The 26,472-nt window shown below is 36.6% G+C and overlaps 1 protein-coding gene and 1 pseudogene across 3 annotated transcripts in view; both read right to left on the minus strand.

The window, feature by feature from the left end:
- Positions 1 to 460: 460 nt before the first annotated feature.
- Pla2r1 (phospholipase A2 receptor 1) overlaps positions 461 to 26,472 on the minus strand; it is a 122,996-nt gene continuing 96,984 nt past the window's right edge. For all 3 annotated transcript variants that reach the window (XM_074070929.1, XM_074070927.1, XM_074070930.1), the window contains 11 exons: positions 25,684 to 25,823; positions 14,705 to 14,822; positions 13,782 to 13,912; positions 13,274 to 13,421; positions 8,764 to 9,002; positions 6,803 to 6,971; positions 4,942 to 5,082; positions 3,886 to 4,002; positions 2,566 to 2,742; positions 1,881 to 1,913; positions 461 to 1,777 (listed from right to left, as the gene is read on the minus strand). In XM_074070929.1, the coding sequence (XP_073927030.1) occupies positions 1,563 to 1,777; positions 1,881 to 1,913; positions 2,566 to 2,742; positions 3,886 to 4,002; positions 4,942 to 5,082; positions 6,803 to 6,971; positions 8,764 to 9,002; positions 13,274 to 13,421; positions 13,782 to 13,912; positions 14,705 to 14,822; positions 25,684 to 25,823 (1,628 nt within the window). In that variant the 3' untranslated portion in view covers positions 461 to 1,562. The remainder of the gene's footprint in view (positions 1,778 to 1,880; positions 1,914 to 2,565; positions 2,743 to 3,885; positions 4,003 to 4,941; positions 5,083 to 6,802; positions 6,972 to 8,763; positions 9,003 to 13,273; positions 13,422 to 13,781; positions 13,913 to 14,704; positions 14,823 to 25,683; positions 25,824 to 26,472) is intronic.
- LOC141422576 (cTAGE family member 2-like) lies at positions 19,322 to 22,822 on the minus strand (annotated as a pseudogene).

Below are 26,472 nucleotides of genomic sequence, written 5' to 3' on the forward strand. Positions count from 1 at the left end.
GCCACATAGAAATGCATTCATATTTTCTCCAGGAGCTCCCTCTTGTGACTAGTGGCTCCCAATGTGGAGGCATTGGTTGTAATAATTAAAATGCACACTTTTAGGGAGGCCTAGGATTCACAGTTTCTCTCTATCACAGAGAAACTCTCTATCTCTATACCTTAACTTTCATAACTACCTGATACTTTCTATATATGGACTTCTTTACTGGGTTACTGTCAGTTTTCCTTCATGAGAAAATAAGTATCATGAGCACTGAGACCTCTCTAGTATTCCATTTTTAGAAATATCACATCCTTCTTAATAAGAACTCAGTAAACATTTGTATAATGAGTAAACTTTTGAATATTGGAGCCAGAATTTCTTTATAGGAAATTTACCAAGAAAGAGCAAACCTATGATTTTAAATTTCCAGACAATATCATACTTTTAGTCATTATTAACTAACAAAAAGAGATGGTTCCCAGAAATCAGAGTTTATTTAAAAGAACACCTAAATCAACTCATTTAAATAATAAAAGTGTCTAGATGACTACTGGAGAGTAATTTATTTAGTACTTCTCAACATGCCCTCTAATCTGGTTCTAGTGGAACTATAATTCAGATCCTGAATTTTCCCCTTTATATTCAAGTTATATATATTCTATATCTTCTGGTTGTTAAGAATGTTATATATTATTGTATATCTTTCATTTTAAATAAAGCCCATGAGTTTTAACAATATTCAAATATCAATATATTCCTAAGTTATTTAAAAATAGCAAATTAATAATCATTTAGCATTTAAAGGTTCAGCCACATTTTTATTGGTGTGGTTGCTCATAAAAGTATGCTGCTCATAAAGTTTTTTTTTTTTTTTTAATCGTACTGGGGTTTGAACTCAGAGACTTGCACTGCCAGGAGGGCACTCTACCACTTGAGCCACGCTCCCAGCCCTCAAGATCTTTACTATTTAAAGAAAGGTAGTTTTTTTCTCCTTAGCTTGAGAAGTCAATGTCACCCTAAATTTTAATTGAGAGCCCAGAGTCCATGAGTTTTAAATTTAGAAATTAGTACTTTCCAAACCTGGCTATTAAAAATGATTAGATTAGAAACAAGACACTTCTCAGAAGTCTTTTCGTCTCATATGCAAGTACAGAATTTTCAATTTGTTTTGCTTCCCCTTTCTTTCTCTTTAAATGGAATGAGTCTGGGTAAATGTCTGAATAAGTACCATATTAGTTTCTAAATTTCCCAAAATTTTTAGTTGGAACTTATTAATGCAAACAGTTATATTCACATTGGTTTGAGAGTTTTCAATGGAGGGGGGTGGGTTTCTTTTAATAGTTTCTGTCTTTCTGAATAATAACCATTACCTAGTTTCCCCTTTTTAAGAATGGATCACAGTTTAGGGAAATGAATAAACCAAACCCCATCTGATTTGGTTACAATTCACAACCAATAATTACTTTAACAATAGTTAAAACAGCGACACAATTCACATTACAATGCCATCTGTCTGAAGGGGAACACAGATAGGACTCCTCTTATTCACCTTTATGGCTGGGCATTCTCTGGCTTCCTTATTGGTTATTCTTCTCAAGACCAGAAATGAGAATATGTTCTTCTAAATGTACTGTACTAAAGTTGGTTGTTGGATAGTAAGGATTCCGAAACCCTTCAAGTCTCCGGAAGAAGCCAGGATTCTGCTTGTACATGCAGAAGGAAAGTGTGAGAATTGCCAGAATTACTACCAATGTCAATGTGACTGCAAGAGGAGCAGTGCTGTGACTTGGTCCTAAAAGAAGATGAAAAAGGGAAAAGTTCAGTGACAATGAAGTTACTTTCTATTTTATTATTTCTAAGAAAAATCAAAATGTTTTCTACTGTTCCAAACCTACCTTTTCCTGGGTGCTCCTTTGCAGTGTGACTATCTAAAATCAAATACAAAAACATATTTGAAATGAATTATTTCTCTTAATTCAGCAAAGTTATGTCATTACTTATAGCAAGGATCTGCAAAGTATGGCCTGTGGATCAAATTTGGCCATCTGGTTTTATAAATAATGTTATAGTAGAGCTCACCTGTATTTACTCATTCATGTGTTGTCTATGACAGTTTTCACGAGGCAAAGCCAGGGTGACAGGGACCATATGACCCTGAAAGGCTAAAATATTTACTATCTGGCCCGCCACAAGAAAAGTTTGGTGATCATTATCATTAGCTCACAAACACATGAATAGCAGCACCAGAAATGAAGATTGCTAGTTGACATTCTATTGCTTGGGGTAAACTGCTTTTTACCTGTTAGTTTCAAGCCAGGATGGCAGGCAAAAGGTCATAGAGTCTTGAAGTTGGTTTATAATGATTTTTTTCCTTCATATCAGAGAAAGAAAGAACTGAAATGTTCTCTGACTTGTTTGATACAGAATAAGATAATAATCTACTACCAGAATCTATCTGAATAGTCTCCAAATACCTGGATTTTTAAGACCTTTAAATGCTTAAAAGGTCTTAAGTGGTAAGTGGGTCAGTGGTAATCAGGATAGAATCAAAATGAAGAATTACTTTCTGGCTTTACCCACCTGACTCCATTTTACATATAAATCCCTTTTTTTCTTGACATGAGGATAACTGCCATACTCCTTCGGGAATCTTCAGGCCAACACACTGATGGGAATTGAGGTGGTCCATGTCTGGCTTCCGAATACCCCAGTTTGGCTGGTCTATGGGTGTTCCATCAAACCACGTTATGGTTTCATCTGTGGAAAAATCACTGACTCATGAATTATGTGCATGCTTATCAAACACACTAAGACTACAATGAGTCACAAAAGAGCACTCCCTACAGGACTCTCCTTCTCTGAGCATTCAATTCCGTAAGTACAGACATGAACTCAACATCACGAGGTAGGTATTAATGAAGTCACCTTGTGAACAACCTCTATTTATTTTAGCTATCGTGTTCTTATTTAGTTCATTTAGGATATCCTGTTTGCAAATACAAGTTTGAATTTTGAAATATTCCATATAATTTCTAACCAATTTAAAGAATCATTTACTGAAATGAAACTAATCATCGTAAAGAAAAATTCTTTGAAGTCTATGTCATTACAAAATGCTCACTTTCTAAAAGAGTGAGTTTCTTTAAGTAGCAAGCCATTTATATTCCAAGGGAGAAGGAGTAGTGGGAAAGTTATTGCAATAAGGTATGTTTTCTGGGGTGTGCTGTCTGAAAATAATTTAAAACTAACAATAAAAGTAGCTAAAAGTCAGTCTGCTTTTTATTGTCACCATTTGCTAGAAATTCTAAACAACATTAGTGGTTAAAATATTTCTTGCCACCCTCCTTGGTACACTACTGTAACAAGCTCTCCATGCCAATTAAAATAAATTTCTTTACAAGTACCTTTCAATAACCATCAATTATGTAAAGAAAAGAATACCATGCTTCCACTTTGCTAAAGACTCTTTTATTTTTAATCAGTAGCAATAAGAATTCTAATAGCACGATTGCTTATTGAAGCATTTCCATAACTCTGCTGGGCTTTTATAACATTTCAGAACATGGGGTCTTTCAAGTTGATATGGATTTGGTATGCTACAAGGAAGTCTGTGAACACAGAGATCCAGCCAAGCATCTTCACAGTAGATATAAAGGTAAACTTCTTGTTTGTTTTTGTTTCTTGGTTTATTGTTTTTTGTTTTTCTGGGATTATTTCAAAGGATAAGAGGGATAGAAAAGGGTAACAATGTTGTATGGGGGGGGAGCTTTAGAATTCATGTTATTTTTGACAGCAAATGTGTCCAATGAGAGTTTTCTGGCTCATAGATCCCATTATCATTAGCCTTAACAACTGTGTATTTATTTATGTCCTTGCCTCTTCTCTTCCCAAATCACTTACTGTTACTATCAAATTGAGCATTCAGCCAAACCATCTGGACAGAAGAACCAAAAGCAAAGAGCTCTTTCAGGAGAAATGAATTTTCAGCCTCATCCTTGATTGCTAAAAGGTTAGATCCTGTAAAAGAGACAAATAGCAAATGAGCAACTATTTGTGTTTACACATAAGTATAATTTAAAAAAATGTTTCCTATATCATTACTAGTAAAGGCCAGGCTTTGAAAACTAAAAATTTCCATTATTTGGTACTTTTTTTTTTAAAGGTGCTGAGGGTTAAACTCAAGGCCTTACATGTGCTAGGCAAGTGCTCTACCACTGATCTACAACCCCAGCCCCAAATTTCCACTTTTTTATTATCATATTATTGTTGTACTGGGGGTACATTGTGACATTTACAAAAGTGTTTACAACAAATCATAGTTGAATTTACCCTCTTCTATCATTTTTCTTTGTCCTCTCCCTATCCCCATTCCTGGAATAGTTTCAACATGTCTCATTTTTCCACTTTCATACATAATAAGTACATAGTATTTCCTATACCCTTTCCTTATATCCTACCCCCTCCCACTGGTACCAACCCCCAGATAAGAACTGTTTTACCTTCCTGTTCTCTGTTTTTGAAAAAAGACATTTTTGTTTGTCTAAGATAGCTATACAGGGAGTTCCACCAAATTTCCATTATTAATAAGTGGTTTTGGTTACAACTTTTAAAGGAAAACCACATTTATTAAAAGATACAAGCTTATACTTAAGAAGTTAAAACAGAATATTAATTTTAGAGACCATTAAAAATTCATAATGCAAATGCATTCAAAAGGACCATTTTCTTGGGAAAGTATAGTATGATGAGACATCATCTTGGGTTTTCAAATTCTACACTGGACATTGAATTGCATATATTAGCTGCCCTCCTAATAAGCATATTTGATAGTATTTTTTCAATAGTTTTTGTTGCTCTTAAAGTCACTAAATAATCAGCAAGTGAGGAAAACCACATTGTTAACTGAGATGTCAAGAAGAAACACATGAAAGCGTTTTACCATTACAAAAGAATTACCTTCCTTTTTGCAAAATTCATGAGCAGCCTCAAAACTTGTTCTGTCTAGGACTGTAGAAAAACTGTAGCAATTACTTTTAAATTTTATCCAGGGAATAGATGTTTCTGAGCACAACACTGGGTGTTCAGATGGCTTTGTTTCTATGAAGAAAAACCAGCTATATGATTTCAGGATGGAGACTTGGTTCATTTATGTTGACATAAATGTTACATTATGTTCTATGAAATACCAAAATAAACATGTGTAATAAGATTTTCATGGCAATTCAGTCTGAAAGAAGAGATGTAAGGTAAATGATTACAAACTGGAGCTAGTTTCTAGCATTTCTGGCAGGAATAATCTTCACCGAAACACAACAGGGCATGTTAATACACAACTTTGTAGGCTTAGTTTGAGTGCTGGTTAGATAAAGGTGGCTGTCTTTCATGTTTATGACTGGTATCCTAAAGGCTGAAACATCTGGAGGAGGTGATTTCTAGAAAGAATGGTGCTGGAAAAGAGATTTCCAAATGTACAAAATATGTCCCATGCAGTGCTAAGAATCACAGATTTTAAAAAGTCCTTACTAATAAACCTGAGAGAACAAAATGCATTCAGTAAAGTATCACAACATAGCATAACAACTTGACTTCAGAGAGTAACGTGAGAGTCACACACATCCATGCGGAGGTCCTGGCTCTGCTATTTATTAGCTGTCTGGCCTTGGGCACATCATCCTGTCCTTTGATTTCCTTATCTATAAAAAGGAGCTAACGGTATTTTCTTGTTTTACAACTTGAGAAGTTTAAACGTGTTAGTGCCTGACACTTCTTAAGCACCCAATGAATATATTGCTATCAAAAAAGGAAGGACAGCTTTTATGGTGCTTTAGAAACAAAATTAAATTTTCATATATATATATGAAAAACATATGTTTATTTATACGGATATCACTTAAATTTAGTCCTGAATTTCTTCATTTAGAATTACATAATGTGTATGCTATTTGATAGAGTACCCAGAATATAGCTAAATAATGCGCTCTTATCAAATGAGAAACCTAAAAGGAGACCAGCTAGTGATAGGAGATTCTCTTTAAGCACATTACAGCAAGAAAGGGAGAGGGGACCTGGTAAAATGGGATAAACATCACATCAGAGAGTGAGGAAACTTGGCTTCTGCTTCTGTTACTGTTGATGGACTGCTGAGATCCTCCTGTACAATGCTCTGAGTTGTTTCATTTTTAATACAGAGTTGGGCCAGGTGAACTTTGTGTAAAAGGGATATTATGAAAAATGTAGGTCCAGGCATATAACAAATATCCAAGCAATGTCACCACCACCACCATTATCATGGCTCTAGAATCCTTCTAATCTTCGTCTTGAACACAAGTTCTCAGTCAAGGTCCTCCCCACATGCTCCAAACACATTTCTAGTCTCACTTTCCACTTCTCTCTTCCCCCTACCTGACACAGGCAAATCTCAACACCATCTTTGCCTTCCACATGCCCAGTCCTGTGATTGCTCTGTGTCTGTTCAAGCTTTTCTCAGAATGCTTCTTTATGTCCTATTATTGCCCTTTTACATCCAACCCATTCTTCAAGGCCCATCTTCACTGTCTTGTCCTTCAAGAAGACTTTCTACCTTACCCTAAATATGTGTAGGATGCATTTGTTTTCTTGATAACACCCACATCACTTGATACCTCTCTTTTCTCACTTGGTAGCCAGGCCTGGTATAACAGGCCATCACTGACCACACCAGAGGCTTCTTGAGGGTGGAGACTTCTTACTACTTGTACTCATAATCCCTGCTTGGAACAGCCTTTTATATTTGAGGAACACAGCACATATTTCTTTAGTTGAATAGTAATGTACCTACCAGTGGGTACATAACAAATAGCACCTTGCAGAAATGACTCACAGGCTGTTGTATGCCAACGTCCATTAGTGTCAGCAAAACCACAGCCACCAAGGAAGGATGGCTCCTCATCTTTCCAAAAAGTGAAAGTGGATTTGGTGCCATCAGACCAGTCAAAATCAAGACCATTCTGTGGAGGGAAATTCAGCCATTATTTCCTTGCCAAGATTGCTGGTGGCACCATCCAATGCTATCTAAGTGTCTCACACTCCCCACATGCATTTCTATTCCATACTCATTTTCAAAGGGTTTACTACAGCTTGTGAATGTGTCCTGACAAAAAAGAGATATCTACAATAAATGATATCTTTTTTTGGTTTTAGGAATCCTTGGGTTCTTGATCTCATAATTTTCCAGTAAGTAATTAGAGGGAAGTAGGATCAATACCTTGTTGTTTACACAAAATAAATTCCAGATTGATCAAAGATTCAAACATAAAATTGAAAACAAAAGTGTTAGGGAACACTTAGCTGCATTTTTTTTTTTTTTTTACTACTTTTGGTATGAGGAAAATCTTTTCAAGTCATGAAAAACCCAGAAACCATAAAGCAAAATTAACTACATAAAGTTAAAACACTCCAGGGAGAAATGACCCAAACATTGTATTCACATATGAATAAAAAAAAACGCACTCCATAATACAAATGTGCAATAGAAAATCATAAAATGTCATTCTTTCATCTATCCCACTGGCAAAAAAATTGAAATTTTGTTGATACTCATTGTTACTAAGGATGTGAGAAAAAAAAAAAAACTAGATGCTGTCATGTGCTATGTAAATGGTGCAAACTGTTGGAGGGCAATTTGGCAGTACTTGTTAAAATGTGAAGTGTGCTCAGCAATCTCACTTTGATTTGCACAAGGTTATTTGTTGTGCATTGTTTGTAATTGTGAAAAACTGAGAACAGCCCACATACATGTCCACTTACAGGAGAATGGTTCAATAAATTGTAGTATATCCTTACATGCTTCTATTTAAAAAAATGCATGACATTTTTATGTGCTTACTTGGGAAGTTGTAAAAAAAAAGATATATTAAACAAAAAAAGCAAGTTTAAGGACAGCACACATAACATGTTCTCATTTGTATTTTTTTTTCTGGTGGTACTGGAGTTTGAAATCAGGTCCTCATGCTTGCTAGAAAGGTGCTCTACCACTTGAGCCACTCCACAACTCCACCAGCCCTTCTCATTTGTACTTAGAAAACAATATTCGTATTCATCCATGCATACATGTGTATACATAGAAATTTTCTGGACATCACACAAGAAACTGCTTATAATAACAGAGGTGTAGAACTAAGGGTCAGGATGGAATAGTTTATCTTTCACTATTCTGAGCATATAATGCTCATATTTAAAAAAAAACACAGAAAATAAGACAAAATACCTTATTCTTGAAATCACATTCCTAGAGAAAAACAAAAATAAAAAACCCACATGTCTAATTTCAAAGGGCACTAAATTAATTAATAATAAGCTTCTTAAATGCAACCATTTTGTGCAATGCTTGATTTTAAGATGTGTTCCATTGGATGGGAGGTGTGGCTCAAGTGGTAGACAGTACCAGCTTTGCAAATGTGAAGCCCTGAATTCAAACCCAGGTCCCACCAAAAAAAAAAAAATGTACTGAGTATGTGAGGCAGGATTCAGAGATGCTTAGAAATTCTCAGAGAATCCTTGAGGCCATTATGTCCAGAGATTAGACAAGTGATTGTTTATCCTAAAAAGATATATAGCATGTTTTGCAGTCATAGGCTGCTCATAGTTTGGTCAGTAGTTTTTGTATATCCAAATTATGTAAGTGTTACATTTATGGTTATTTCTGGAACATGGTTTTCTATGCTCATTTCAGTGGCTATAATCACTAAAGAGGTAGATATGAAAATTATGCAAAGACATTCCAAGGGACTAAGGACCTACATCTGTGGTGAACAGTCCAATCCAATGTGCATGTCCTAGTCGGTTGAGGATTACAGTGAGGAAGGACTGGTGATACTGATCTGTAATGCTGACCAGTTCTGCTCCATGCATCAGACATGCTTTTATTGCTGCATACCAAGTCATATTTGCATTAATTATTTTGTAAGTTCTGTTTCCATATTCCAAGGTATTGGGGACTGGATACATATCTGATGTATTTACATGGTGTCCAGAAGTATCTAGAACAAGAACAACAACAAAGTCATTTGTAGTATCTGGATGAGAAAGGAGTAGACAAAACTTACCATGGATTCCTTCACTATGATCCATGTTGATCATGGTTTTTTCTTCTAGAATTGACTATTTCAAAATGAGGATATTACCTGAAAGTGTATGCAATGCTAAAGAATTAGAATACTTAAGAAATTTAACAAATAGGTTTCTTTGAAAACATTAAAATGTGTTAAGTCCTTTCTACAAGATTTACCATTTTTCATTATCCTTTGAGAGTGACCACTTTTTGATAGAGTTGCTGGTAATTGTCTTAGGCAAGGTTCCCACCTATACTCTGCCTAACACATTGCTCTGGTGAAGAATTAACCTAGAAGGTAGCACACATGCACAGGAAATCAATGTGAGTCAATGCCCTGTATAGCTATCCTTATCTCAACCAGCAAAACCCCTTGTTCCTTCCTATTATTGCTTATACTCTCTCTACAACAAAATTAGAGATAAGGGCAAAATAGTTTCTGCTGGGTATTGAGGGGGGGAGCGGGAGGGGGCAGAGTGGGTGGTAAGGGAGGGGGTGGGGGCAGGGGGGAGAAATGAACCAAGCCTTGTATGCACATATGAATAATAAAAGAAAAATGAAAAAAAAATGAAAAAAAATAAATAAAATGTTAATATATATTATATAGTCATAGATTTCATTGAAAACCTAATTTAGAAGTGTGTATTCTCAGATAAATACTTTATTACACTTTTGAGACTTTATGATAGTTACTATCATGTTTAAGGTTTAATTCTAAAAATAATTTTAAAACTCAAGTTAATAAATGCTAGATGTACATAGTTTCTCTAAACAGTTACTATTAATATATAATGTGTCAGAGTCAAAATTTATAAATTAAAAGGCAAGAGTTTTTGACATGTGATCATCAGTGATTGCCTGTTCATGAGTAGCAATGATCATGTGAAAAGCAACCCTACAGATATCTGACCTTCAGATATTTCCTCTGTAATATATGCATTGGCCCTTTTGTCCTGAATTAGCTTAGGTTTAGAAAAACTAAAACATGAAAACAAATGACAAAAAGGACCTAAAATGACTTGAATTTGAGAAAGGAGTATGATGAGATGTAGGTATGTCAGAAGACTTGGTACTTGCTCCAACTGGCTAAAAGACCTGGGGCAAATTAATTTCTCTAAACTCACTTTTCCGATCTACAAGTTGATAAGGTCTCTCTCAGAGGAGTGTGGGTAGAATTCATTGCAATATCCACATAGGCCACATACCAATGTGGAACACAGCACATACTCAATAAATGTTGTTTCTTGCTACCCTCTCCCCATCTGGTCATGCTACCTCTCAATAAAAATGGCAAAATGGGAAGTTGACTTTTACCTGAATAAGTTACCTCAATATAGCAAGCACAGATTATAGAACAAAAATGAAATTAATCTCTTTACTAGCTAACATGATAGACTGCACTTTTATTATCAGTTTGTTCTTTGCTAGAAGTCTGCTTGCCAGCCTATGTCCCTAATCTATGGTTATTTATACAAATCCAGCATGATATCAAAGTAGCTATTTAAAAATGACAACAATTAGTAAAATTAAAGTAGCTGAAATTCTTTGCGCATATGACCCAAATATAAATTTGGCTGAGTTATACATTTGTATTTTTAAACATATGAACTTCTCCCTATATAATTTGATTCCGTCAAGATTCAAAACATAAGTGATTTCCACTGAAAAGATCTGTTGTAAGCCAAGTTTAAAATTTGCCTTAGTCTTTCTTTTTATTCATATTTCTTTATTCTTTTTAAAAATTTTTTGGTGGCACTGAGGTTTGACCTCAGGGCCTCATACTTGTGAGGCAAGCACTGTACCACTTGAACCACTTCACCAGCCCTTTTTTGTGATAGGTTTTTTTCTGAAATAAGGTCTCTCAAACTATTTGTCTGGGGCTGGCTTCTACCCCTAATTCTCCTGATCTCTACCTCCTGAGTAGCTAGGATTCCATGTATGAGCCACTGGCACCTGGCTTATAATTCTTTATTCTTTCAGGCAGATTAATGACTTTAGGCTCAAGCTCAATTTAAGCCCATATTTATATGGCACATACAAAAAAAGGGGCAATCTTGGGTATTACTGTAATCTACAGTAATGGGCTAAATAATAATTTTCTGAAATAATAATTTTTAAAGTTTTATTATTTAAAAAATTTTTAAATAATTTAAAAAATAATTTTAAAACATTTAAAAACATTTATTAAGTATATGCTAGGAGTTATGCAAAGCATTGTGTATGCATAGAGTATGTGAAATAGTTATTGCCTTATTTTACAGTTGTTGAAATCAAGTATCATAGAAGATAAATAGTTGACTGAAACTTATTTGCAGAGGTGAAGTGGAAAGCCATGTGGGAATGGGTCTCCAAGGCTTATGCTCTCAACTACCACTACTCTATCTATCTCTGCTGTTATTAGTCCTCAAAATGTCAATGATAGAAAATGATCAGAGAGTAAAATTCAAGAAGAGGTTAATACTATAGTGGTATAATAAAATCAGTATTTAACTGAGAACCCTCTGTGTTACTTATTTTTTTCTGAGCCTCAAGTTCTTAAGCTATAAAATGGGGAAACTTTGGCCTATTTCATAGAATTACCTTGAAGATTTTATAGCATACTGCTCATTAGCTCAAGGAAGCACTCCAGGCATATCATAATTGTGAAAGTACATGGCATACTGATACTTTTTCCCTGCAAGGCTCGTGCCTTCCCATATTACTCTTACTATTATAGATCCAATATCTTCTCTTAGCTCCTGATCATTATGATTAAGTGCTAACTGAGAACCAGAAACAGAGCTTCCCTGAAACAGAGTTTATGAGGATAGGTTGATAGTATCATGAAAGAGCTCACAAGTATGCAACCTAAGAAGTGTGTTATATTCCAAGTAAGCATACATATGCCAGGCTGCCCAGAGTTCTACTCTGCCCCAGACACAAACTACAATCTTCTAGGGTGGTGTGGTATAGGATACCCAGCACTCAGTGAAAGCAAAGCTGTTGTTATTTTTATTTTTATACTTAAGGTCACTCGCAGGGCATTGACACAGCTCATTGACCCCATTTACTATTTGTGATAGTATGGTCCTTATAATTAGGATCCTGAATGTCCCCAAAAGCTCATGTGTTAAAGGCTTGGTCCTTAGAATGGTGCTATTGGGAGGTCTTTAAGTCATTAAGGCCATGCCTTTGAAGGAGACTTTGGAACCTGCACAATCCTTCTTCTTCTTTTCTTTTTGTTTCTTGACCATAAGGTGAATGGCTCTGCTCTACTCCATGTTCTTACAATGATTGCTGCTTTGCCACAGGACCAAGGCAATGGGACCAATCGATCATGGATTGAAGTCTCCAAAACTGTGAGTCAAGATAAACCTCTCTTTATAAGTTGACTATTTCAGGTATTTTGCTTCAGTAATGGAAATCTGATTATCACGTAGGACTTTGGCATTTTATACCAGAAATCCTTTTTTTGGGGGTATTACCCATCAGATCTAGAAACATAATACATGTCATATTTAGCCATAGTGTTTGGGTTCCAAGAAAGGAGTAAATATAAGTTGGTTTATTTCTCTGATTCTTTTCTAATGTTTTCTGAGTGATTTTTTTAAAAAATTGCTTCAATAGATTCTGCTATGGTTTAGATCTAGTCCGAATGTATTCCCCAAAGGGTTGTGTGTTGAAATTGAATCCCCATTATGATGTATTAAGAGGGATCGAATAGTGGTGGCTTCATAAGAAGAAACAGACCAGACACACATATGTGTTTTCTGTTTCTTACCGTGTGAGGCCCTGTGTCACCATGACAGTCTCCAGGAAGAAAGCCATCATCACGTGAGGGTCCTTGACTTTAGACCAGGACCATGAGTGAAAATGAAGTGTTTTTCTTTATCCATTAGCCTACTAACTTCATTATAGTATTTCATTATACTGTTGGAAAAATGAATACAGACATATGATCCTAGAACAAAACAGTAAAGCTATTTAAAGGACCAAAGTGGATGCATAAACTTGGTCTTCAGTCAAGTGGCCTCTGCAGTCCTTAGAACACAACTAAAAGGCATAGTACTGGGGAAGTGGAGATTAATGTGATTACATATATGTGAAGACAGAGAATAGGTGCCTCATACTGTAAGCTGTGAAACCATTTGCTGTATAACTGCATAAAACAAATATGGAAGACAAGGAAATGAGAGGAACAAACCCCCAAATATTTCTTACCCTGCATTTTTTCACAAACAAACCCATAACTTTCTTTTTCACAGTCGTCAAAATACCATTTTCCGGTGAAGTGAAAATTAGGATGGCTTGACAGCAGGGCGCAGAGAGGAATGTGATTTTGAACTTCAGGGGTGTTATGACTTGGAATCTTTAAAAGAATGCATATATTATAAAAATATGGTAAATATAACATAATTGTAACACTGGAAATTTTATTTAGAACATAAGTTTTTAAATTAAAACATCATTATTCCCTTCTTTGCATTTAAAAAATCCACTAACAAATCACTTCATAACCTTCAAAATAAACAGTGTGATGAGTAAAGTAATTACATTTATGGAATACATGAAAATTATATGAAATTACATTATTAAAAATTAATATACTAATAATGAAGCAATATAAATTTATACCTACAAAATAAAGGGAAGAATAAAGCTTTCATAAACAAGTGTTGAATAGGTATTTTGCTAAAATGATTTCTATAAATTAAGTCTTAAAACTTACATTTATTCTATCAAAAGGAGACCAGTTAGAATACAGCACAGGTTTTCCATTTAGCCATTTTTCATAATTATTATTTTGTAACCCTATCCACACATTAGTGGTTTGGCCAAAAAGATTCATAGTAATAAAAGCTGAAAAATAAGAATACATTATCCAAGTTAATACCATATAAACCATTTAGGTAATCATTAAATTCTGTTTATAGCCATGATTATATTTAAATGATAGCAAAACTTAACTATGAATCAGTTGTAGAAATTTGTTGCTTTTTCTTTTTAAAGTAATGCGGTTTCCTTCATTCTTATTTCAGTTTTAATTGACAGACATTAGGTAGATAAACTGAAATTTCATCAATTTATTAACAAAACAATTTCCAGTGTTCATTCAATGACTTCCCAAATAAAAGAGAATTTGTTTTGTTCCTTGATTTTGGCTGTGCTGAGGGTCAAACATAGGCCCTTGCACATGCTAAGCAAGTACCTTTAGGTGAGCCACTAAGCAGCATTGTCAGCCCTTACAAAAGAGGATTTATCTACTATGTTCAAACTAAAGTATATAATTGCCTAATTATCAAATAAAAGTGTATAGATAAACATAAGGAGATATAAGAAAATAATACAATACAATTGTGGTGGACTATCCTTGAGATTATTTTAGCTATTTTGAGACAGAGATCATGAAGAAGTTCTAATTCTTTCTTCTGCTACTGGTGAAATCACAGCCTCCCAAACTCAGCAGTTTATAAGCAATGCAGTGTACTGACTTTTCATAGATGTCATGACATATAACTATATCTGTCAGACTGTAAGGGTAGGTGTCATTAGACAATATGGTAAATGTTTATTTGGAAATGCCAGTATTTTGGAGGATATTTTAATTAATACTTCAAAAAAACTGTCTCTTTTGGCCTGGTTTTACTCTACCTTGCTCCACCTCATTTTCAATGGTGACCAGTGTCCCCCCTTTTTCAATGCAGAAATCTTGAGCACCTGTCCAGTTCTTCAGCTTGCTTGGGTCTTTGGGGTTCCTCATCAAAAAGCACTATAAAAAAAACCAAAACACCAAAATTGTTCTTTTCTGTATTTTTCTAAACGAACTGAAAATTTCCCAAAGATACAGATCGGCCTTGAAAAATTTTCATTTTCTTGTGTAAAAAGAACTCATTTTTCTTTCAGTGCTCCAAAAGCATTAAAGTGACATGAAGACTTGCAGCCTTGGGGGCAAACTGATGACTTGCTTGCCATCACATCAGGCAGAATGGAAGCAGGGATGTGTTTTGTCTTCTGCTCAGTGGAAAAGAGCACTCTTCCTGAAAAGGAGGCAGTCTGCTTGCAAAGTTTACAGGGCACATTTAGTCTAAAAAACAAATGTTAGAGGGACATGAAGAGCTTAGCTCAAATTTCTTTACAAGCACACAATTCCTCCGTTTAAGTGAGAGAATACTGGGACAACAAACCACATCAGGTAATTAAATTCACTAAATACTCAGTCAGCCATTTGGTCAGTAAGTGCATCAGAAAGAGTCAGAAAAGAAAAAAAAAAAAAAAAAAAGAGCGCAATGGGAGGAGAGGCAAGGGCAGGACTAAGGAATCCTGGGAAGAAGGGGAAGGCGGCCGGCCACCAATGCTGAATGGAACACAAAGGGAAAGGCTGTGGGATTTGTAAGAGTTGATTGTTACTCATTAGAGGCTCCTGTCTTTATTAGGGGATGGGATGAGAAATAGAATGATACATACTAGGCAAGAGTAGTCTGGTTGAAAATAAGCCCCCACTCCAACCTCAAAGCTGGATGAAATTTAAACAAGTTGGAAGGATCATATGGAGTTAGGCAAGAGGGAAAAGATAGAAGAGAAAGGCTATAACCGATCAGGCAAAGTTCCAGAGACGTCAGAGACTTTGTGCAAAGGATATTCCATTTGGAGTTTGCTGAGGATTCTTCTTGCATGCCCAATTTACTCATCAATGAACACAGCCAACCCTACTCATTGATAAGTCAGATTCTAAGACTTTGCTATGGAGAAAATCCCAGTTACAGAATAATTCCAGGTTATGGTAGAAACTCACACTTGAGAGAATATCCTTCTTGATCTTACTTTGGAATGATGTACTTTCCCATCATTCTTTAATTTCTAAATTTGTCAGTTCTCTACCCCTTCCCTTCTCCTCAAAAGCAGAGAGATCTCCTCTTTGAACATCACCCCGGAGAAGGCCCCTAATAAACATTTATGGAACAAAATAAAATACAATACACCCTAATGGTTGTGAAATTGTTAGCTGCTAAGGGAGGCAGGCACCTTAAGGTACAAATTCCTATATTAAAGTACCTTCAAAGTGTCATTTCCTTTTGTTTCAGCTAAAACTTTTTTGGAGAAAATTAAAGGCAGCTAAGATTACCAAGGCCTTCAAGATACCCGAAGTCATTCTTTTGAGCACCTTGAGTAAAACGGGCTCATAAAACTGAACTGAGCATGCCCAGAGGTGTTCACGTCTGCCATCTTAACCTTTTCAACATGTGCTGTATAACCATGAGCTGAGCATGCCCAGAAATGTGTCCATAGAAAGGAAACATTCCTTTCAATGACCTTAAAGTGAACATGCTTAGAAATGTATGTCTTAAACTGAGCATGCTCAGGAATGTGCCTCCCTAGAAGTGCTTTTCTATATGACTATGTACAGGCTCCCCGCTAGAATTCCCACGATTTCGTTCTCTGGGGAGAGCATCGCTTTGGAAATAGCCACAGTGCTCTCCTTAACTCTGCAGGTAATAAATCTTTGTCCACTGTTTATCTTCTGATGGTGCCTTTTGATTTTGCACTCACCAAGATGTGAACTCATTGCATTTGGTTTCAAAATGACTTTCTCAGGTATTCTAGATTTAGCTCAATGGTTCTCAAACAGGCCATTTTGCCCTGAGGGGATATTTTGACAATGTAAAGACAGTTTTGATTGTTACAACTAATGGAATGATTGCTTTTTTTGGTGTTAGCATATAAGCATTCTACAGTGCACAGGTCAGGTTAAAGATTATCCAGTCAAAAATATGAATAGTGTCAAGGTAATTCTTTTCAAAACTCAGTCCTAATTATGTCATTCTTTAGTTTAAACCCTTCAGGGATTTTCCTCTGCTTTTAGGATAAAAACCAGAAGAAAACTTGATCTAGCCCTGAAGTTGAGTTACCAACTGAGAGGATATGCATTTTCAATTCTTCTGGTCCTCTTCTCCTTGTTTGCTCACAAAGAAACTAAATTGGCTTTAAAGGAGTTTAATTTTATAACAACTATCCTTTTATCTGCTTCTTTTCATTTTGCCTCTTCTAATTACAAATTCCAAAGAGTGGCACATACTAATTATTAGAAAGTCTTATCATTTAATTCGAGTTCACCTTGTGTTCAGATAATTACACTAATGAACCATTCATAAATACCAACGAACCTCATTGGCTCAGTTAGCTGAATAAATCTGTCCAGAAAAAACCACTTCCTCTCACTTCCCTACATTTCCTTCAACCAATATTTACTAGCTTGACAGTGGAAGTGTGGCCTCCTGTTACACTACTTCATTGTTTCTAAAAATATAATATATTTACTAACACTCTTTGAAAGGGTGTCATTAATAATTAAAGCAAAACAGCAAGATAAAGAACAGCATCCTTAATTTTAAATTGTTTACTAATTTGTAAAATGTGATCCAGTTTAATGCATCTCTGTCAAAATTGTGAAATAAGGAGGTCCTGTATTGTCTTAAAATTATCTCTAGTTCAATATTTGGAAATGGAATTTATGATATTTCTTCTAAATCTGGTCTTTTCCTAAGTGTTCCTACTGACATTGAATGCATGATCAGAGCGCATTTATCTAAATCTGAAACCTAGGAGGCAGTTCTGCCCTCCCATTCAACCCTACCATTTCTATAGAGTACCCCTCTTCTTCCTATTCCCATGCCCTATGGCTGGCCTCTGCCACCACCATCTTAGCTCAAGCTCCTAATCTTTTGCCTGTACTTCCACAACGGCTACCAAACTGCTTTCACCTTCCTGATCCTCGCCCTCCTCTAACATAGCCTTGGCACAGCAGCTAGAGTGATGCTTTTCAAAATATGGTCATGGTTTTGTCCCCCTTGTTTAAAACCCTTCAGGGGTTTCCCATTGTTCTTAGGATAACAACCTAGAAGGTAACACACATGCACAGGAAATTTTTTTTCTTTTTTTTTTCTTTTATTATTCATATGTGCATACAAGCATGGGTCATTTCTCCCCGCTGCCCCCACCCCCTCCCTTACCACCCACTCCGCACCCTCCCTCTCACCCCCACCCCCTCAATACCCAGCAGAAACTATTTTGCCCTTATTTCTAATTTTGTTGTAGAGAGAGTATAAGCAATAATAGAAAGGAACAAGGGGTTTTGCTGGTTGAGACAAGGATAGCTATACAGGGAGTTGACTCACATTAATTTCCTGTGCGTGTGTGTTACCTTCTAGGTTAATTCTTTTTGATCTACCCTTTTCTCTAGTTCCTGGTCCCCTTTTCCTATTGGCCTCAGTTGCTTTTAAGGTATCTGCTTTAGTTTCTCTGCGTTAAGGGCAACAAATGCTAGCTAATTTTTTAGGTGTCTTACCTATCCTCACCCCTCCCTTGTGTGCTCTCGCTTTTATCATGTGCTCAAAGTCCAATCCCATTGTTGTGTTTGCCCTTGATCTAATGTCCACATATGAGGGAGAACATATGATTTTTTGGGCCAGGCTAACCTCACTCAGAATGGTGTTCTCCAATTCCATCCATTTACCAGCAAATGATAACATTTCGTTCTTCTTCATGGCTGCATAAAATTCCATTGTGTATAGATACCACATTTTCTTAATCCATTCGTCAGTGGTGGGGCATCTTGGCTGTTTCCATAACTTGGCTATTGTGAATAGTGCCACAATAAACATGGGTGTGCAGGTGCCTCTGGAGTAACCTGTGTCACAGTCTTTTGGGTATATCCCCAAGAGTGGTATTGCTGGATCAAATGGTAGATCAATGTTTAGCTTTTTAAGTAGCCTCCAAATTTTTTTCCAGAGTGGTTGTACTAGTTTACATTCCCACCAACAGTGTAAGAGGGTTCCTTTTTCCCCGCATCCTCGCCAACACCTGTTGGTGGTGTTGCTAATGATGGCTATTCTAACAAGGGTGAGGTGGAATCTTAGTGTGGTTTTAATTTGCATTTCCTTAATTGCTAGAGATGGTGAGCATTTTTTCATGTGTTACCTAGAAGGTAACACACACACACAGGAAATTAATGTGAGTCAACTCCCTGTATAACTATCCTTGTCTCAACCAGCAAAACCCCTTGTTCCTTTCTATTATTGCTTATACTCTCTCTACAACAAAATTAGAAATAAGGGCAAAATAGTTTCTGCTGGGTATTGAGGGGGTGGGGGTGAGAGGGAGGGTGCGGAGTGGGTGGTAAGGGAGGGGGTAGGGGCAGGGGGGAGAAATGACCCATGCTTGTATGCACATATGAATAATAAAATAAAAAAAAAGAAAAAAAATTTCCTGTGCATGTATGTTACCTTCTAGGTTAATTCTTTTTGATCTACCCTTTTCTCTAGTTCCTGGTCCCCTTTTCCTATTGGCCTCAGTTGCTTTTAAGGTATCTGCTTTAGTTTCTCTGCGTTAAGGGCAACAAATGCTAGCTAATTTTTTAGGTGTCTTACCTATCCTCACCCCTCCCTTGTGTGCTCTCGCTTTTATCATGTGCTCAAAGTCCAATCCCCTTGTTGTGTTTGCCCTTGATCTAATTGACTCTTCTCTTTCATTGAGTGGATCCTCCGACCATGCTGGAGGAGAGAGAAAAGCTCTCATTTCAGAGAAGTTGACCCAATGGTAAGGGACTGCATGGGAAATGCTCTTGGCCAAATGCAGTATTTGGAACATCAAGTGTGTAAGGCTCCTTCCTTAAAAGTTCAAGTTCAGACTCTATTTTAGCTACTTTTTGTCTGTTGTGAGCATTTTCTTTCCTTAAATCATTGAGGTTTCTTTCAGCTGTCTGAGCTGCCACCCAATTGTTGTGTGCTTTTTTCTCTCAGCAAATAATCTGCCTTTTATAAAAATAAATGGTTCTTTTCAGTTCTTCTTCAAGATCTTTGGCTTGCTTTCTATAAGTCTCTAGCTCTTTGGCTGCATGGTTGATCTCTTCATCTACTTTGGAAAGTTTCTCCTCTGTCTCTAGGCGGTCCATTTTCTTTACTTTTAATTTCCTATGGAGTTCCATTTTGTTTTCTTGATACTATTCGGTCATTACTTTAAGTTTCAGCTGAAGCTTCTGATTCTCACTTTCATACTGTGTATTTTCTGATTGCAAAGATGCTTGTTAAGTCTGGAGGTTTTAATATGCTCTTTAAGGTCTTTCTTTGTTTTATCTACTTCAGATAATTGAGCATAAATTTGGTTTCTTCTTCCAAGATTTTTAAAGCAGCATTTAACTTAGCAGTATACATCGGTTTCTTCAAAGCTCCTTTTGGCTGATTATCTAAGGAAGCACCTTTTCCCAAAACTCACTCTTCAATTCCAGGTCACTGTCAGCAGCCCAGTCTTTCATCTTTAGCAAGCATTCAGTCAGAGACTTGATGTGATTTTCTTTACCACTTAGAACTTGCTTTGCATGTACTTTGGAGTTTTCAAATGTTATTTTGTTTATTAAGTTCCTTTACTTGTTCCTTCCACACTTTGGCTTCTTGTGAAAGCTGTTTCTGACTTTTCTGAAGTAGGGAATTTTCATTCAAAGTATCTATTATTGCCCCTGTAAGTTGTGCATCACTGATTTGAAATGTTCTGAAGGCTGTTTTGGCTTCAGCCACTTGTGATTTGAGGAACTTTGATTCATCTTCTCAGGACTGTATCCTTTTTGCAATATCCGCCATCAGTTCATCTTGTTGAGAATGTTTAGATTTCTCTTCTTTTAGCTCTTTTTCTAGTAAGAGTATATCATACACAAGTTTAGATCTGGATCTGTCTTGCTTCTCATGAGTTGTCTCTAAACTTTGTGTTCCTGTTGACTCCTCAAAGTTGCCATTCTTTGTAGATGACTCTGAGCCTTCATGCTCTTTTGGAATAAGGCTGACTTTTTCAAGTAGTTTACATTTTTCTTCAATTAGTCCAGAAAACTCTAGAGCAAGCTTTTTTTCTCTTCCCACATAACGTTGATTTCTACCGATTTGAAAAGTTCTCCACAAGAACAAGAGAACAGCAAGAAGTTCAATGATAGCTACATACATCACCAGATCCGATGGATGGCCACTGGGATTCAGGTCTGGTGTGTATCATAGGGATTGAGGTCTGGTCTTGTATCTGCAGGCAAAGCCCTGTGAAGTTCTTCCAGGATCAGCTCCAGGGGCAGTGTCAAGGCTGCCTTGCAGTTGTCACAGTAGCCACGGCTTGGCCAGGTCACAACAGACACAGAACATTTAGCATTGCTTCTGGAACCAGAACACTCATATCTCCACCAGAGCAGACCTCTGCGGAGTGGCTGTGGGGAGAGCTGGGGATGTGGCCTACAGGCCTCACTGCCACAGTGCTGCCCCCAGCCCCCCAGCTTCCATCCCTTTGTTAAGCTTTACAACCTGGGGCAGCACAGGTCCCAGCACAGCCAGAACAGACTGCAATGTACACTCTCCATGCAACTCCACCCCTGTGTTTGGTTTCAGCTAGGCCACAGAGGGGTTAATCTCTTCATGTACCTAATTTATCAAGGAAACGTAATCATGGGTATGCATGTAGAGGGAAAAACAGTGTCTACAGCTGCTGTGGTTTAGATGAGTGTCCCCCAAGATCCTTATATAAAGGTCTTGCCCCCAGGGTGGCTGTGGCCTGGCTAAAACAAAACACAAGGGTGGGGTTGCATGGAGCGTGGACTTCCAGAGTTCAGGCTCTGCTGTCAGGGCTGCGATCTGTGCTGCCCCAGGTTGTAAAGCTTAACAAGGGGCGAGGGAGGAGGAGGACATTTCATCAAAATCACAAACGTGATTCAGTATAAAGAAAGTTAGAGACGATCTACAAAATGGGAAAATATTTGTAAGTCATTTATCTGATAGAGATCTAATACACACGTATGTAAAGAAATTTTATAACTCAACAATAAAGACAAATAACCCAATCGAAAAATGGAGGAAGAGTCTGGCTGGTGGCTTAAGTGGTAGATTGCCTGCCTAATAGGTATGAGGCCATGAGTTCAAAGCCCCACCCCGACAACTACCCCCTCTCCCCCCAAAAAAATTGGAGGAAGGACTTGAATGAACATTTTTCCCCAGAAGATAAATGAATGGCCAATTAGCACATGAAAAGATGCTAAACATCATCAGCCAATAAAAAATGGTAATAAAATTTGTTGGCAATAATGTGGAGAAACTGAAACCCTCATACATTGTTGGCAGGATTGTAAAATGGTTTAGTTGCTGTGGAAAAACATTTGTCAGCTGTTCAAAAAAATAGTATATAATGGAATATTATTCACCCATGAATAAGAATAAAGTTTTGATATATGCTAAAAACATATAGGAACCTTGAAATATCATGCTAAATTAAGTAAACCAGACACAAAGACAAATATTATATGAGTTCACTTATATGAAATACTTAAAAATAAGCATATTTATCCTAGAGTTAGAAAATAATTAGAGGTTACCAGGGGCTGGAGAGGGAGAATGGCTAATTGCTATAATGTTTCTGTTTGGGATGTTGAGAAGGTTTGGAAATAGACATGGTGTTTGTACAACATTTCCCATGTAATTGATGCTGCTGAATGTACACTTAACAATGGTTAAAATGGCACATTTCGTATTATATGTATTAACCACAATAAAAATGTTTTTAAAACTGTAATTGTCAAAGGTTCTAATAAAAGACTTAGTAACACTCAGGGTCTTATTGAATAAAAACTACAAATTTCTCATACTGATGTAAAGATAATTTAAAACTGGCAGATCTTACAGTTTGATAAAGTAGGAAATAGAAAGTATTAACTTCTAAAAATAGTATACCGCAATACTATAGAAAAGTTTTAGAGTACTATTAGTCTAGGAATATCTCATAGTACCACTGGCTGACCATATTATGGAGCTAAGCTGAAGTGGCTATCCTTATTATTACCTTATTATTATTAATATTATTATATTACTTTATTATTTCCAGAAGAGTTTCAGTTTCATAGCAAAATAAAGAGGAAGGGACAAGGATTTCCCACACATTCCTGCCCTGCACGACCATCGCCTCCCCCTTTATCCCCCTCCCCCACCAGAGTGACACATGTGCTGCGGGTGGTGAACCTGCATCAACGACACATGACGATTACTCAAAGTCCCCAGCTCCATTCGGCTTGCCTCTTGGTGGTGCACATTCTGTGACTGTGTTAGGATATGATCTCCCTACTGGAGTACCCTATAGAGTATTTTCACTGCCCCCAAAATCCTTTATGCTCTGCTCATCTTTCCCTCAACCCTTGGAAACCACCAATCTTTTTACTGTCTTTTTTTTTTCTTTTTTCTGCCTTTTCTAGACTACCATATAGATGGGATGATACAGTATTGTGGCATTTTGGGGATTGGCTTCTTTCAATTAATGATATGCATTTAAGGTTCTTCTGTGTCTCTTCATGGTTTGATAGACACATCTTTTCAGCACTGAGTGGTATTTCATTGTCTGGATGTACCCTGGTTTTAGTTATCTATAGTTCCAGATTTTGGCAGTTACGAATAAATCTGCTATAAACCAAACATCCATGTGCAGGTTTTTATGTAGATAAAATTTTTCAGCTCTTTTAATTAAATGGTGCAATTGTGGGTTCTCTTGTAAGAATGTATTTGGTTTTGTAAGAAACTGCCAACTGTCTTCCACAGTGGCTGTGCCCTTTGTGTTTCTACCGCAATGAATGAGATTTCCTGTTACTTCACATCCTTGCCAGCATTTGGTGTTGTCAGTGTTCTAGGCTTTGGCTATTCTCATAGAAAGGTAGTGGTATTGCATTGTTATTTTAGTTTGCCTTTTGGAGTGGCAATCTTTAAGTTCTATTGTGAAGTGGTAGAGGCAGGTAGAGTCAGCATCAGAAAACATGAGGTTGATTTTTGACCTGACAATTATTTACTGTGAACTTTCAGAACAGCCACATAATTGTACTGGCCTCAGACTTCTTATATAAGAACTGGAATGATAATTCCATACATCTTAAAGATTCCATAAAATAAATATACATGAAGTCACTCAGAGTCAGTTAGCAAGAGGTGGAAGAAACCTAAATGTCCATCTGTGGATGAATGGATAAACAGAGTGTGGTGCACACATAACATGGAAGGAGGAAAATCCTGCCACATGTAACAACATGAACTTTGAGGACGTCACGCTAAGTGAAGTAGGTCAGTTATAGAAGGATAAATATGGTATCTAAAGTACTCAAATTCATAGAGACAAAGTAAAACGGGCTGCCAAGGGCTGGAGTCTGGTGGAAGGGGAAGAATAGGGAATTGAGGCTGGGTACCTGTAATTGTAGCTACTTGGGAGGTGGAGAGCAGGAGGATTGCTGTTCCAGGCCAGTATGGGCAAAATGTTAGTAAGATCCATTTTGACAAGAGAGAGGGGTGTGATGGTGTGCACCAGTTGTTCCAGATATGTGGGAAGATTGTGAACTGAGGCCAGCCCAGGGTAGGGAGGACACACTAGGCCCTATCTAAGAAAAAATAACCTAAAACAAAAAAAAGAACAGAGGCATTCTTCAAGTGGCAGAGTGTCTGCCTAGAAAAAAAAAAAAAAAAAGGAATGGGGAGTTCTTATTTAATAATAACAAGCTTTGATTCTTCAAAAAGAAAGCGATCTAGAGATTGGTTGCACAACAATGTGTTTGTACTTAACACTAGTGAACCATATATTTAAAATGGTAAATTCTATGTTGTGTGTATTTAACATAACTAAAATGTTTTTAAAAATCAGTGCCAAATATATAGAAGATGCTCAATAAATATTTACAGAATTCAGATGGCTTCATTTCACAAATTAATCATGAAAGGAAGATCACAGATAAGGAGAGAATGCCTTCCCAATGTAACAGAATGCTTAGATTAAAAATTGGTGGTCCACAAGTGAAGAGCCATTTCTTATTAGCATATGAGATTAAGACACGGTTTGGGTTTTTTAATTCCCTAAGACTTAAACAATTATAATTTGGGATGCATTTTAATTAGTTCCACCTAAGGCCTACAAAGTTATTTTATTACAAAACATAAGGAGTGGAAGGAAAGTCTAGGCCTTAATTGAAGGCAGTATCAGAAATAATAAATCTGGTTTACAATATCCCCACTGGCAATCTTTTTTTCTTAAATTCAATTCTGCATGGAAGCATCAGCTTTATGAGCTGATGTTACTTGTTTATCAGTTCATTCACAGGTAGGCTAAGTTACTTGTTTATCAGTTCATTCACAGGTAGGCTAAGTTACTTGTTTATCAGTTCATTCACAGGTAGGCAGGGCTCTTTGCTAGTTCCAAGAAGGGAAGATGGAGTCTGTGCCCTCTGGAGTATACAGCTCACTTGGGAGCAGGGTTTAGGCACCCACACATACATACATATATATACCTGCACTGTACACACATACACACATTACACCTCATGAGCTATATAGCACAATAAATGACTGTCAATGCTAAAACTCGAGTCTACAAATGAGGAGCAGTATCAAGGCTGTTTTCCACAAAATCTTGTTGTTCCAGAAGGTTTATTCCTAAGAGGAAAACTTTTCAACTCTCATGAAAGTTGTGATAAAAACATTCCAGGTCCTGTGGATAAGTCATAGTTTCCAAAAGCCACCCCAACTATTTGATTACTTTCCAAAGTGATTATCTACAAAAGAGAAACAAAGGAAACTTTTTGAAAACAAGCTTACCTTATAGTTAAAATATAGCCATCCTTTGGGACATGTTCCATGTTGTTTTGGTGTATTTTTCTTTTTTTCTATGACCCAAGCAGTTTTTCGTTTACAAATAGCAGGCATAGAAACTGAACACTCTTCACTTCCCCAGAGTCCTGGAGGAGAAAATGGGTCATAAATGGCTTGGAAACAGTGGTGATTCTTTGTAGGTATTCTTTATTGATCACTATTTTTATGACCACTATGGTTTTTCATAATTTACTTTTTAAATGTAGAAACTGAACTAAACTCAACTATTAATTATAGAATTCCCTAGTGACAACAGCTAACTGGGCAAGGTGCCAACTCAGTAATTCTAATTTAAGAATGTAAAAATTTTACAAATGCAAAAAAAAAAAAAAAAGGAGAAAACGAATGCTGCCATTGAAATACAGAATTGATCAAAGTCCTGAGAATATTTCAGATGGTTAGCAAAATAATACTTTACAGAGTAATATTTTTGTTTTAAAATATTCAGCTTCAATGTACAGAGAAAAAAAGAGTCTAAAACAATAGATGATAGCACACATCACACCTTGTGAGCCATACAGCACAATAATATCTACTTTATAATTCTCTCTCTCTCTTTCTCTCTTTTTCTGGTGGTACTGGTCAATCCTTTTTGCTCTGGTTATTTTGGAGATAGTCTCATTTTTTGCCCAGGCTGGTGTGAACTGCAATCTTATTTTACACTTCATGTTGTAGCTGGGATGACAGACATATGTCACTGTGCCCAGCTTTTTTCCATTGAGATGGGGTCTTGCT

The sequence above is a fragment of the Castor canadensis genome, chromosome 4, assembly GCF_047511655.1.
Source record: "Castor canadensis chromosome 4, mCasCan1.hap1v2, whole genome shotgun sequence".
In the NCBI taxonomy this organism is placed as follows: Eukaryota; Metazoa; Chordata; class Mammalia; order Rodentia; family Castoridae; genus Castor; species Castor canadensis.